This window comes from Podarcis cretensis (assembly GCF_951804945.1).
Source record: "Podarcis cretensis genome assembly, chromosome: 1".
Lineage (NCBI taxonomy): Eukaryota > Metazoa > Chordata > Lepidosauria > Squamata > Lacertidae > Podarcis > Podarcis cretensis.
This window is the reverse complement of record NC_137170.1, coordinates 21,875,325-21,887,037: the sequence shown is the minus strand read 5'-3', so window position 1 is coordinate 21,887,037 and position 11,713 is coordinate 21,875,325. Positions and strand designations below refer to the sequence as shown.

General features: G+C 48.9%; 1 protein-coding gene and 1 long non-coding RNA gene across 2 annotated transcripts; one reads left to right on the top strand and one right to left on the bottom strand.

Annotated features, from left to right (window-relative positions):
- Nucleotides 1–677: 677 nt before the first annotated feature.
- Nucleotides 678–5,587, bottom strand: GSC (goosecoid homeobox; the record flags this gene model as incomplete). The annotated part of the gene is made up of 3 exons (XM_079949479.1): nucleotides 678–1,061; nucleotides 2,971–3,230; nucleotides 5,206–5,587. The coding sequence occupies 3 exons, from the start codon at nucleotides 5,585–5,587 to the stop codon at nucleotides 909–911; spliced, it is 795 nt and encodes a 264-aa protein (XP_079805605.1). The 3' UTR covers nucleotides 678–908.
- Nucleotides 4,812–10,398, top strand: LOC307200884. Its single transcript, XR_013832463.1, has 3 exons — nucleotides 4,812–4,862; nucleotides 7,664–7,778; nucleotides 10,298–10,398. It is a non-coding gene; the product is annotated as an uncharacterized lncRNA (long non-coding RNA).
- The last annotated feature ends 1,315 nt before the right edge of the window (nucleotides 10,399–11,713 follow it).

Genomic DNA, 11,713 nt, shown 5'->3' with positions numbered 1-11,713 from the left:
TGCAATCGACGGGACGCACTCCCGCGGACAGAAAAAAGACGGGTGCGGTTTCAGGGTTTTGCCATTTCCTATCGTTAATCGGAGCAGATCTCTTTTCAGTTTTACAGCCCGGTCAAGTTAAAGGTTATTATTGTGTTCCACTGAAAGGAAAAAATGCTTAAACTCGGACAACTTTCGCTGAACTTGGCTGCCGTTTGCCTGGGATTAATGCGAGCCTGGATTACTCTGAGAAAGCGGCTGTCCTAGGGAACAAATCCTAACGGACTGCTTGTGGTTTTCGTTTGGGGAGCCCTGCTGAAGATCCCAGCCGATCCCAGCGCGCACCTTTGCTCGGGAGTTAAGTCCCAGAAGTTCGAGGGGGCTTACTGGCAAGGAAGTGTGTGCTGTTCTGTACGCGTTTGCAGCCTTGCAACCTCTCTCTTCTAAACGCATAAAGCCAGCATCGCTTTCCCAGAGTTGGGAATCAATAACCAATAGCGCAGCTTTATGTCTCCGGCTCTCCGTTCTCCCCACCCCGCCTTCTTCCTAACCCAGCCAGCCAAAACAATGGAAACCAAACCAAACAAAAAAAGAGCAGCAGACTAAACAAGGCTGTGGGCCCCACCCCGGCCTGTGATTCTTCGGAGCCGGGTCTGTCAGAGAAACCCAAACAAAGCAAGCGACCCCAAACACCCACCTGTGCAACACCTCCGCAACACGCTTTATTTAAAAGGGATCGCTCCCAGGGTCGTCATGTGTACATTATATACAGATAGATATATTTATACGGTCCTCCTTTCCCTCCTCCTGCATAGGCAGAGTCTGTGCAAGAATTCTTAAGCATCTTCCTTCTCGGTGCAAGTTGTGCAGGCAAGCTATGTCCATTCCGCCGGCCCAGCAAATTTATCCTCCGGGTGGGGGGAAAGGTATCAGCTGTCGGAGTCCAAATCGCTTTTGCTTTCTTCTTGTCGCTTCTCTGGGGATGTTTTGGAAGCTTTATTCCATTTCTGGGCATTTTCTGACTCCTCCGAAGAAGACCTCTTTTGCCTTCTCCATTTAGCCCGGCGGTTCTTGAACCAAACCTGCCATTCGAGGAAGTGAAGGAGGGGAGGGGAAGGTGTCAATACTTGCAACAACACTGTTTGCACCGCGTCTTTCAGTTTTGCACGGCTGCTGCAGCAGCATGGAGCTCTGACGCTGCACGTGCGAACCAGCCTTTACAGATCTAACGCCACAAAAGCGGCAATGCTATACCTACTTCCCTGGGAACTCAATGGGAATTTTGAGTAGGCATGTATAGGATTGCAATGGGATCGAGTTCTCCTATCACTAGATGCCACGCCATCTCAAACGTAATGCTTCCTCTGGTGGAATCGGTTCACACACCCCGACGACGTAAACATGCATGTGTGAACAGATTACCTTCTGAACAAGATGCTATGCAGCCTAGAGCTTCAACACAGAGCCGCGAACTAAGAGACGGGTCTTGCATTTCGCTGCGCGTATGCGCAAAAGGTAGAATCTAACATCATTCCCCCGCGCAACCTCAACTCCCGGTTGAGCTACTTCGACGGCGGCTGCAGTTGCTTCCGCGCACCTGGGAAGTGTTATACCTTACAGGATCGCAGTGCAACCGGGGTTATTTTCAAGTCAACACTGCAGGACTGACAGCGTAAGGATGGGGAGTGTTACCATTAGTTTATCCAAATAGCGCTGCTGGTTATCCTACTGTTCCTAGGATTTTAGGGCCAAGGGTGTGTCAGAAGTTGTGCAAAATACAGGTTTGATATGTTCTGCCTAAAGTGCTTAGCTCCTGCAAAAAAATACATTTGACCAGCAGAGCGACGAGTTGCATCTTAAAACCTGGGAAGCGAACGCTTAAGAAGCGAGGCATTTTGCATCGCAGCTACAGAGGTAAGTTGGGTGGCGTTGTCTAGCTCTGCACCCCTACCCCCTTCTCTCTCCGTTACCTGGCACTGGATGTCCCGGGCCAAGATCGGACGCAGTTGCCCGTCTCCCCGCATTCAAAGGGACTTGCTTCCACCAAATGCGTGTAGGATCGGCGTGCCGACGCCTCCCAGGACCGCCTAGTACTGTTTTACTCTGGGCCTAGTACACTGCCGGGCTCTATAAATAAGTGCAGTTGTTGTGAGCAAGTACTTCGGTTGTCTTTAGACAGGCAAGCCTAGTCTACAATCCAGTGAACACAGAAGTCACCGTCCAAACCGAAGTCCCAAAGTATTAAGAGGGGGACTCGGTGCCTCTTAAAACTAAATCTGAAGTGGAGGGAAGCTGCAAATCCTACCACACTCATCAAGGAATAAGTTCCATTAAACTTACTGCTTTAGGGTTAAACTCTCAAAGTTGTGGATCGCGCCACGCGAATAGGACTGAGCACGCCGAGTATGCAAAGTGCCCGTCCAAGTTGGGAATCTGCGGAACTGAAGCTGCGATCCAGGGACCCGCTGAATTGTTGATCCCATTGCCTAAAACGCGTCCTCAACACACATACTTAAAATTACGTTTCATTTAAATCAGTTGCGTTCACTTGAGGGTAAACAGTGCAGGATTGGGGCCGAATGACAATGGTAAGGAGAATTACGGAGTAATCCTATGCATGTCTACTCAGAAGTAAGCATCACAGAGCTCAACGGAACTTACTCCCAGGTAAACTAGGTACAGAATTGCTGCACTACTCAGTCTTCTGAGTAACTGCTACTACTGAGTACTAAGTACTACTGCTACTACTGAGTAAGCCTTACATATTATTCCTCACCAAGGACGTGCCAGGCGCTGCATAAAATACAGAAGCGAGTTTGCAGTCGGTTTAAGACGCAAACTTTCCCACTCCTTAGGAAATCTACGGGTTGCTTCTCTCCCTCCCACCCCCACCATCACTCGCCCTCCCCTTGGATGGCATAAGGAAAAAACGGCCCCCGGTCTCCCTCCGCCTGCATTTTGCAATGAAGCCCAGAAGCCCATTCCAATTACCTCCACTTTCTCCTCCCGCAAATGGACCCTCCTGGCCAGCTGTTCCCTAGTGCCCACATCTGGGTATTTGGTTTCCTGGAAGAGGTTTTCCAGAGCCTCCAGCTGTTCGTCCGTGAAGATGGTGCGGTGCCTCCTTTTCCGACGGCAGTGCAGCTGGTTCAGCAGCTGCAACTCAGTCCGGGACAAGGTGCCCACGTTCATGTACGGCAGCATCTGATGGGGCACCGGAGACATCAGGACGGACCCGGTCCCTTCGTAGCCTAGAGAGAAAGGGAGAGGGGCGAAAGGAGGTGATATGGTACCGTTTGAGCTGGATTCGGAGCCCACGAAAAAGCACGGCCTGCCAACTACGAGAGTTACCAACCAGTTACCAGCCAGGGGCAAAAGGCCACAAAGAAGCTGATTAAAGGCTATGGAGCAAATTTGGAAGTTTCAGTTTGGTGAAAATTCCCACTAACTTTTGCAGGGATGCGGAGTCTGGGCTTGGCGCTGCAGCGCACGCCCATCCCGCTTACTTCAGATTTGCCCTGGAAGACGGAAGCAAGTCTCATTCACACATGGAGAAAATGCTGACTGCCACTCCACACGTGACCCTCTCCAAAATGATAGACACAGATAGACGTGTGAATACGTCCCACTGAGTCCGATGGCGTTTCACTCTCTACTTTAGTTCAGTGAAGTTTACGCATTAGGGGGCATGCATTTAGCTCACCGGCTAGGGCCGCTTAAGCGGGTCAGAAACTAGGGTCCAAGCCTCTCAACGACGAAGCAATAAATCCCCGCTGAATTCACCCAGGAGCCCCAAAAAACAGCCCACAACTGGGATCACGTTAAAGTGCGGGGATTTTTTTACCAGCCCATCAATATATGCCCCCACCTAACTCATTGGAGGGAAGTTGGGGTACAACTGTAATCTCCATTGCCATCCAGACAAAATCAGTTCAAACTGAACAGGATTAATAACCGAACTTGAACTGTGCCCCTGACCCTCACATATTTTTGGGGGGAAGTTCAATTAATAAACTAACGTTTCCTTCTATGTATTTTAGAATAATCTCATTGCCTTCAACCAGGTTAGCAACCTAATCAGATGTCAGTGAAAGGAAGCCCCACTAAATTCAGTGACATTTAACTTTGTCCTAAATAAATGTGTTGAGGATTGTATTTTGAATCAGGTTCATCCCCCCCCCAAAAAAACCCCACATTTTAACTGGGTGTGGATCGGATTTGCCCATTGGTTGACTTCAAAAATCAGGTTTGCCAGATTTGTTTATTTTATTATGGAGTGATTTACATCTCGATCTCAGATATATTTTCTTGGAAGTTTTAATTAATTCAGTGGAACTAAAAAAAATACTTATTTAAATAAATAGGACTGGAAAGTTGTAAGTAAATTAAGGAGAGCAGGTCGCCGCCTCAGAAGTTTACACTCCAATCCTAAAGACGTTTGCAGCATTTGTTTACTCAGAAGCAAGTCCCACTTACTTTAATTGCATTGACGGCCACATAAATATGCTTTAGGACAGCAGCTTTACACAGAAGTCAATCTAAATACTCCCTGGAATGTTGGAAGTTGTAAGGATTCCAAACCTGCGTTTCAGAGCGGGTATATGTCTTAAGGGTGGGAAGCGAAGGGACGGGGAAACGCCGCTTCAGAGAAATGCACCCAACCAGCTCAACTCTCAACACAAACCGACTTCGATCACAAGCCATCTTGGTTCGAATATGGAACGTCATTTTCAGCCAGTGCGAAGGAATGTATCGCTGCTTCGCAGCATTCTGTCACGCCGTGGAGTGACCAGGCAACAGAATCCCGGACGGGACTAGCTGTGCCTTACAGAAGCAGCAAACTGAGCTCCCGGCTTCCCACACCCTTGCAAATTTCCCTCGTTGTAAGTGAATGGGCTATTCTTCATTCCCACGAACGAAAGTCCACAGGGGACCGTTCTCCCCACCGCGCAGAGGAGAGGAGAGGAGCGGCGGCGGCGGCGGAGCCTCGTCCTGTAAATGACGGCCATTACTCAATCATTACCCAAGCGCAAAGGAAAGTCTGGAAGCGCTGGGAGGGGCGCGCGTAAACATAAGCGAAATAAGCGAAAAAAGTACGGGGAGTGGTGGTTAACTTTGATTCTCTCTTTTACATTCCCTCCTCATCCCTCTGGGTTGAAAGTGAATAGGGTAGTTAGTACTGGGAGGGTTAATATTATTATATTATTAGCATTCTTATTGCCTTACCTGTTGCCGGGACGCAGGAGCACTGCTGCGCGCCCAGGGGCTGCATCGCGCCGCAGCAAGGCGGCCCCACGGCGGACGCCTGGACGTGCAGCTGCCCGTAGTAATAGTTGCCATAGCCTCCCAGTCGAGATCCGCCCAGCGCGGGCAAGTTGGAGGCCGGGGCCACCGCCCGCGAGTAATATCCGCCGTAGTCTCCGCCGGCGGCGGTAGCCGAGGCGTACAGCGAGTCCCCGCCGTGCAGGCTGGTCGAGAAAACCACCGACGGCGCGCTCGGCTGAGGCGCCGCTTGCTGCTGCTGCTGCTGCTGCTGGAGCAGCCCCGACTCCTTGCAGCGGGGTCTGGCCGCCAGGATGTTGTCGATGCTGAACATGCCCGCAGGCATAGCCCCCAAAGCGCGCGGCTCGGAGGGAGGGCGGGCGGGGGCCGACGGAGCCAAGGAGAAGCTCCGCTCAGCAAGGCGGCGGCGGAGGGGGAGCGGAGCGGAGCGTGCGCGGCGGCGGAGCCGAGGAAAAACGCGGACTGAGGTTTCCCCAGGCTCGGGGCGCCAGGCTTATTTGGGGGAGGGGGAGGGAGAGGGGGGCCTGTCCGCCAGCGCTTTCTTTTTTGAAAGCAAGCGAGCCAGGAGAGGCCCTTCCTGGTCACTTTGCGCGCTTCTCCCCCTCCTCTTTTTCCTCCTCCTCCTCCTCCTCCTCTCCACTCCCCCTTTCCTCCCCTCTGGTCTGTTTCCTCCTCAGATCTCAACTGCATGGGAGTCTCTACTCCACCCCGACCCTCTTTCCTTTTTTATACCCCGGCGACGTCATCCTGGATTTAGTTCCTGCTTATAGATCAGATCACAAATAAAACCAGATTTCTCTCTCTCTTCGCCCCCCCCTTTCCATCTTTACCAAAGTAAAGTCAGCAGAGATGGTGGCGGTGGGGAGGAGGGAAAGTGGAGGGGTGGGGCTGATGGGCGCGTCTGGGGGAGGAGGGAAAGGGAGAGAGACGGGTCTCTGTGCATTAAGAATTAACGAAATTAACGTAATCCTTTCCATTAGCGGATCTCTCTTTTTTTTCCCCGCCTCTCGCCTCTTCCCAGCTCTCGGCGAGCTCGCTCCTCGCACCCCGCACCCCCCCCCCCCGCGATTTAGGGTTGATCTCTCGCTGTTTGCTGCCCTCCATCGCTAATTGTTGACCGGGTTAATCTGGTTAATGTTATTGCGGAGAATCGCCTAACACCAGCTCCCGGCCGGCTCCGAAAGTGCCCCGCTTATTTTTCTGCAGAAGAGGCTGTTTGCTAATTCATCAGCTTCTGTCGCGATCCGAAAGGGCGACTTCCCTGCCGTCCATAAATGAGCTTAGGATCGGGGTTAGATGTTCCCGAGTTCTTGCAAGAAATGCGTGCGGGGGCGGGGGGGAGGGGAGGAAGAGTGAAAGTGGGGAAACAAGGTTTAGAATATTCATCTTTAGTCCATTACAGCCCCTCCCCGATTGGCTTTGTCTTTACTCGACGGTAAACCCCTTGCTTCAAAGAGCGTAGCGTTTCCTTCCCTTTAGCCATTCCGGTCACTGATACATATGTTGCATAGAGTGTGTTCCTTTATCCCATTTTTCCTGCCCCACCCCCAGCTGAACCCCCCATCCCTCCCTTGAACCCGAAATAATGTTTCGCTGAACTTCCTACCTAGCAAAACTCTTATTTGTGAACGATTTGGTGCTCAGACTGTTGCCCTCTATGGCGACATGGTTATAGGCGTGAAGGATGCCGCGGACGGAACGAAAGGCCCATATGGCCATCCTCTGCAGGTTTACTCAGAAGTAAGCCCCGATGAGTCCGGTGATCCTTAGCCTCGAGCCGGCCAGTGTCCATAGGACTGCGGTCGGAAATGGACCTCTCCGAAGCACATTTCGCTTGGAAATAAAAGCCAGCTGCGATCAGGTTAAGTCAAGACCCGGCCACTGCGCATTAGTCGCTCGGGTTTCCGCGGGGCGCGTTTGAGTAAGCATGTATAAGAGCCGCAAGACAACACCCATTGATACCGACAGGATTTAATGGTTCTTAGCTTCGTCTGGGATTTTGGATTGCGGATCTGTGCCATTACGACTGTCTTTAGGTTGGTATACACACACACATCCCACACAAAGTAATGGTTACTTTAAAAAAAAGTAGTTGCAGGAGAGGTGTAGAAATTGATATGGTGCTTTTGCACCTTCAAAATGTTGGGGAATATTTTCAAATGTGGTTTTCGACAAACATGTGAAAAAGGAGGGTCTATTGGGGTACCATCTCAAAAAATAATCTCTTTTCCAGTCATCCAACTATTGTATGGATGTATGTATGTATGTATGTATGTATGTATGTATGTATTGGGGCTGATGTGGTTCTTTACATTTCGCATGTACCTTCTGGTGAAGGGGTGGGTCGGCTAAGTCCTTTAAAAACTCTTGTTGATTAAGACGCGACCGTCTCTCCTGGTAGCCGGGTCCTTGTGATTTGCAAAACCCTTGGTCTGTCACGATTGTCTCCAGCGATCTGCAGGAGGTGAACTGAATCAGATTAGAATATTTACCCCATCAGCCCTGCATCAATGAAGGTAGGAAATTGTCCGCGCGAAACAAAACTAAGCCATTAGGGGCTGTTTACGAGGAACAAATGATTATTATTTTTCTTCTTAAAAAAAACCTGAACAAAAGAATTCCTTTCTCTCAAGGCTTGCATAGGAAATGTGACATCTAAGCCTTCTTTTATCCTCTCTTAGTCTAAGCAAACCTCACGTCGCAGGAGACACACACAATCATATGTGTATTTCTCGTTATTTCTATTTCATCTTCCTTCGTTTTCACCGCTTCCCCAGCTCAGGTGACCGACAAGTAGTCTAAGAAAGCAGTTTAATTTCAGTCTATTTAGAGGCGCACTGGATCGGTTCAAGTAAATCAAGGTAGAGGCGAAAGGGGCCCTGAATGAATGGAGCTGCTTAACTGTAAGCGCCTTGAGGGCAGAGATTTTTCTCTTCATTAAAAGTACATAGATAATATAGTTTCTAAATACAATTAATCAAAATGAGTACAGTACAAACGTATGGCATTAATGCCTGTGGCCAACACGATATATTTGAAGAAATTAGAATATGTGTATGTTTGTACGTATTTTTTCTTCAAACGTCTTCAGAATTTTCTGAGTAGTTCTACGGTAGTTTAGAAAATTTTTAAAAATCACAAATACATTTTTATTGACACTTTCCCCAGAGTTTTTAATCTTTAGATTTCCGCATGAGGTCGGTTTTACCAACTACTCCCCTGCCGCAACCCCCACCCCACCCCACCCCCAACAAGCACCTGAGTATTAAGTTTTAATGTGGAAATCACTAAATTAATGTATATACATCTATCTATCAAAACTGAACGCAGCTTCATCGATGCCGCAAAGTGATTGCATCGCTTTGATTGGCACCTCCAGACTAGTTAGCAAAAAATAAACACAGCCCGTTTTTATTTATTTTTTAAAGTAGGGGACTAGCCTGGCAATTTTTGCGACCCAAGTCCCCCCCCCCCCGCGCGCGCGCATCATTCCCGGTCCGATGCAGTCAAGACGTCGACTCTACGGCTCCAACGACTATAGCCCAGGCGTGCAACATGAAACTGTTTAGCTGCCGTGGCGCGCGCTTTTGCTCTGTGCTTCAACTTGGGTCAGCGTTTCACTTTATTAACCATCCATGCAGGACAGAAAGGTCCAGAGTCGAGATCCTTTCACCAAAAATATGCCACAGTTTTGGAGTCTGAAAGGGGCAGGATTCTCTCTCCCCCCCCCCTCCCGTGTGCATATATACCTACATTGCGCGTAATTTGTGGCGCATCAAAAGTGGAATAAATAGAGGCACGCCGCCTGTGAAAATTAGGGAGAAGTCACTGGAAGACAGAAGATCTGATCGGATGCTCTGTTATGACTGTTTTGCGACGAATCGGTCACATCTCTAGCCTTTTCAACACACAAACGAGGGACTGAGGCAGCGCTGGTCAGTTTCGCTGCGTGCCTATGGAAGGCTTTGGAGAGGGAAAGGAATATATTCACTAATCCAATGGGACGGGAGAGTTGGCTATTACAAAAGCAGAGCTCTGCGGAGGTTCACTTGTAGGCTGGTCGTGTTTATATAATTAGCAATACCTCCCCCGCCCTTAAATTTATTCCTCTCCCCATTGGAAAATTGCTCCTCGGGACACAAGAGCTCTTTAATGAGAAAATCTGTGGCGAGTCAACAGCACAGATATTTGGATACAAAGCAGTCCTTCGTGAAACGAGCAGCCAGGTGAGGAGAAGGTGTACAGTACTTGATTCATGCAGAAACCTACAAGCAGCTGACGAGATATAGGTCGGAAGCACCAGATAGCGGATCGGAGTACATATCAAAAGGGAGTCCAATTCGGTTTAAAATTCTGTGGTTACCTGAGCTCAAAAGAGCTATCGCCTCCATCCGTAGGAAATCCAACGGTTTTCCACGGCTCTGCTTACTTTCAAGTAAACGACTTTAGGAGCCAAATAAATATGCCTAATACAGTGGTACCTCGGGTTAAGTACTTAATTCGTTCCGGAGGTCCGCTCTTAACCTGAATCTGTTCTTAACCTGAAGCACCACTTTAGCTAATGGGGCCTCCCGCTGCCGCTGTGCCGCAGCTGCACGATTTCTGTTCTCATCCTGAAGCAAAGTTCTTAACCCGAGGTACTATTTCTGGGTTAGCGGAGTCTGTAACCTGAAGCGTATATAACCCGAGGAACCACTGTACTGCAAGCATTCTTGGGTGTAAGTTTCACGGAACTCAGTTCTGTGGGACTTACATTCCGATAAATTGGGGAGTGGTGCTGGAGCACATAATTTTTTTCTTTTTGTTTCTGAATTGGAAACTTTATTGGTTTAAAATATTATGGCCCCATCTGAGTTTAGGGGTCGGGCTGTGTGTTAACACCTCAATCGTAGCGACACTTCCTGAGAAATAAATCCCATTGAAATCAGAAATTGAGTTTTAGGATTATTATTATTTTTAAATTCCCCTACTAAATTGGTTAGCTGCAATTTAAGCCTTTTGAAATTAGTGAGACTTACATCTTATTTCTGTTTAGGTTTTGATTTTCGACTATTACGAATCAGAATCATCATCATTAACAACAACTTTATTTTGAATCCCCGCTCCAATGACTGTGCGCGCTCAACGTTTTTCATATTGTTCAAAAATCAGATCCCAATTCGCCTCGCGCACATCATGCAGACAGACATGTTGGGACAGGCATATTCGCTTTTGCCGGTGATTCCTGCAAGCTTACTCCGGATCGTGGTCCATCCAGTTGAAGCACTACCTGTCTGGCTCCACCGCCCCCCTTGGATGGACTTTGGTGAATTTCTGGTTTCCCTTTCTGTTCTCCCTCTTCTTCACTTTCGCCTCCCATCCCAGTTCTACATTCCGCATTAAATAAACAATCACTTGTCACTCATTGGAAGAGGATGACATTGGAATAACAAATGAAAGCGCAGCAAATTTCGCGCGTCTGGCGCGTTGCTGGCGAGCGGGTGTGGGGCTTGTTAGTTCCCGGGGCCAGAGTCACAGCGTGGGCTGGAGGACGCGTGGAAAGAGGGAGCTCGGCAAGGGCAGGAGGAGCTGTTAGAGGAGGAATCAAGTAAACACGGCGGTGATTTTCAATATTATTACCCAAACACGATTTCCCACGAAGCAATCACGACGCACGAGTCTATGGAAATGTGGTTTGCTGAAAAGATGGTCACTCTGAACCAACATTTCAGTTGGAAAGAACGGGAATACTTCTAGTTCAATGTAAGCAGCGTCCTTCTACAGGGTGATTGCTTACTGTGCTTTTATTTCCATGGGGTTTGCAAAATAAAGAGAAAAAGAACTCTCTCCCTTTCTCCAGATTTCCTTGCTACTCAATCTCCCACCCCCTCGCGAGATCCCCTATTTGTCCAGCGCTCTAGACAATGAACCCAAATACTAGACAAGGGAACAGCGCGTTCCCGGTGCCTTCGGCTCCGCAGGATGATCAATAAGGGACTGTGCAGATTTTTTCCCCTCAAGGAATTTTCCATCGCTTGGAAGGCGCTGAAGGCGCTGGCCATCTCCTTTTTTAAAAAGAAAAGGGTAGTAGTATGTTCATAGGTATGCGCTGCGACGCTGGGGTAAGATAGCCCACAATTTCTCTAAGCAGCCAAACAATTTCATTCCGGAATGAATGCCGAGCGTATTCGGTGTCCAGGTTTTGCGCATTCCTCAAACCTAAATCCCCGCGTCCGCCCCGGATTTTTATCCTTGACTGTGCCATCACCCGCACAATTCCAAACACCGAGAGGACGAGATTGCCAGCGCAATCCGAGGGGTGTCTACTCAGAAGTAAGCCCCGTGGAGAGTTCAATGGAACTTGGGTCGTATCCGCGCTAGACCTTATAGGAATCAGGGCTATCGCGCGTAATAGCAGCGCACGCAGACGAGAAATGGGGAGTTTTACAAAGTTGTGACAAATAAGTCTGAG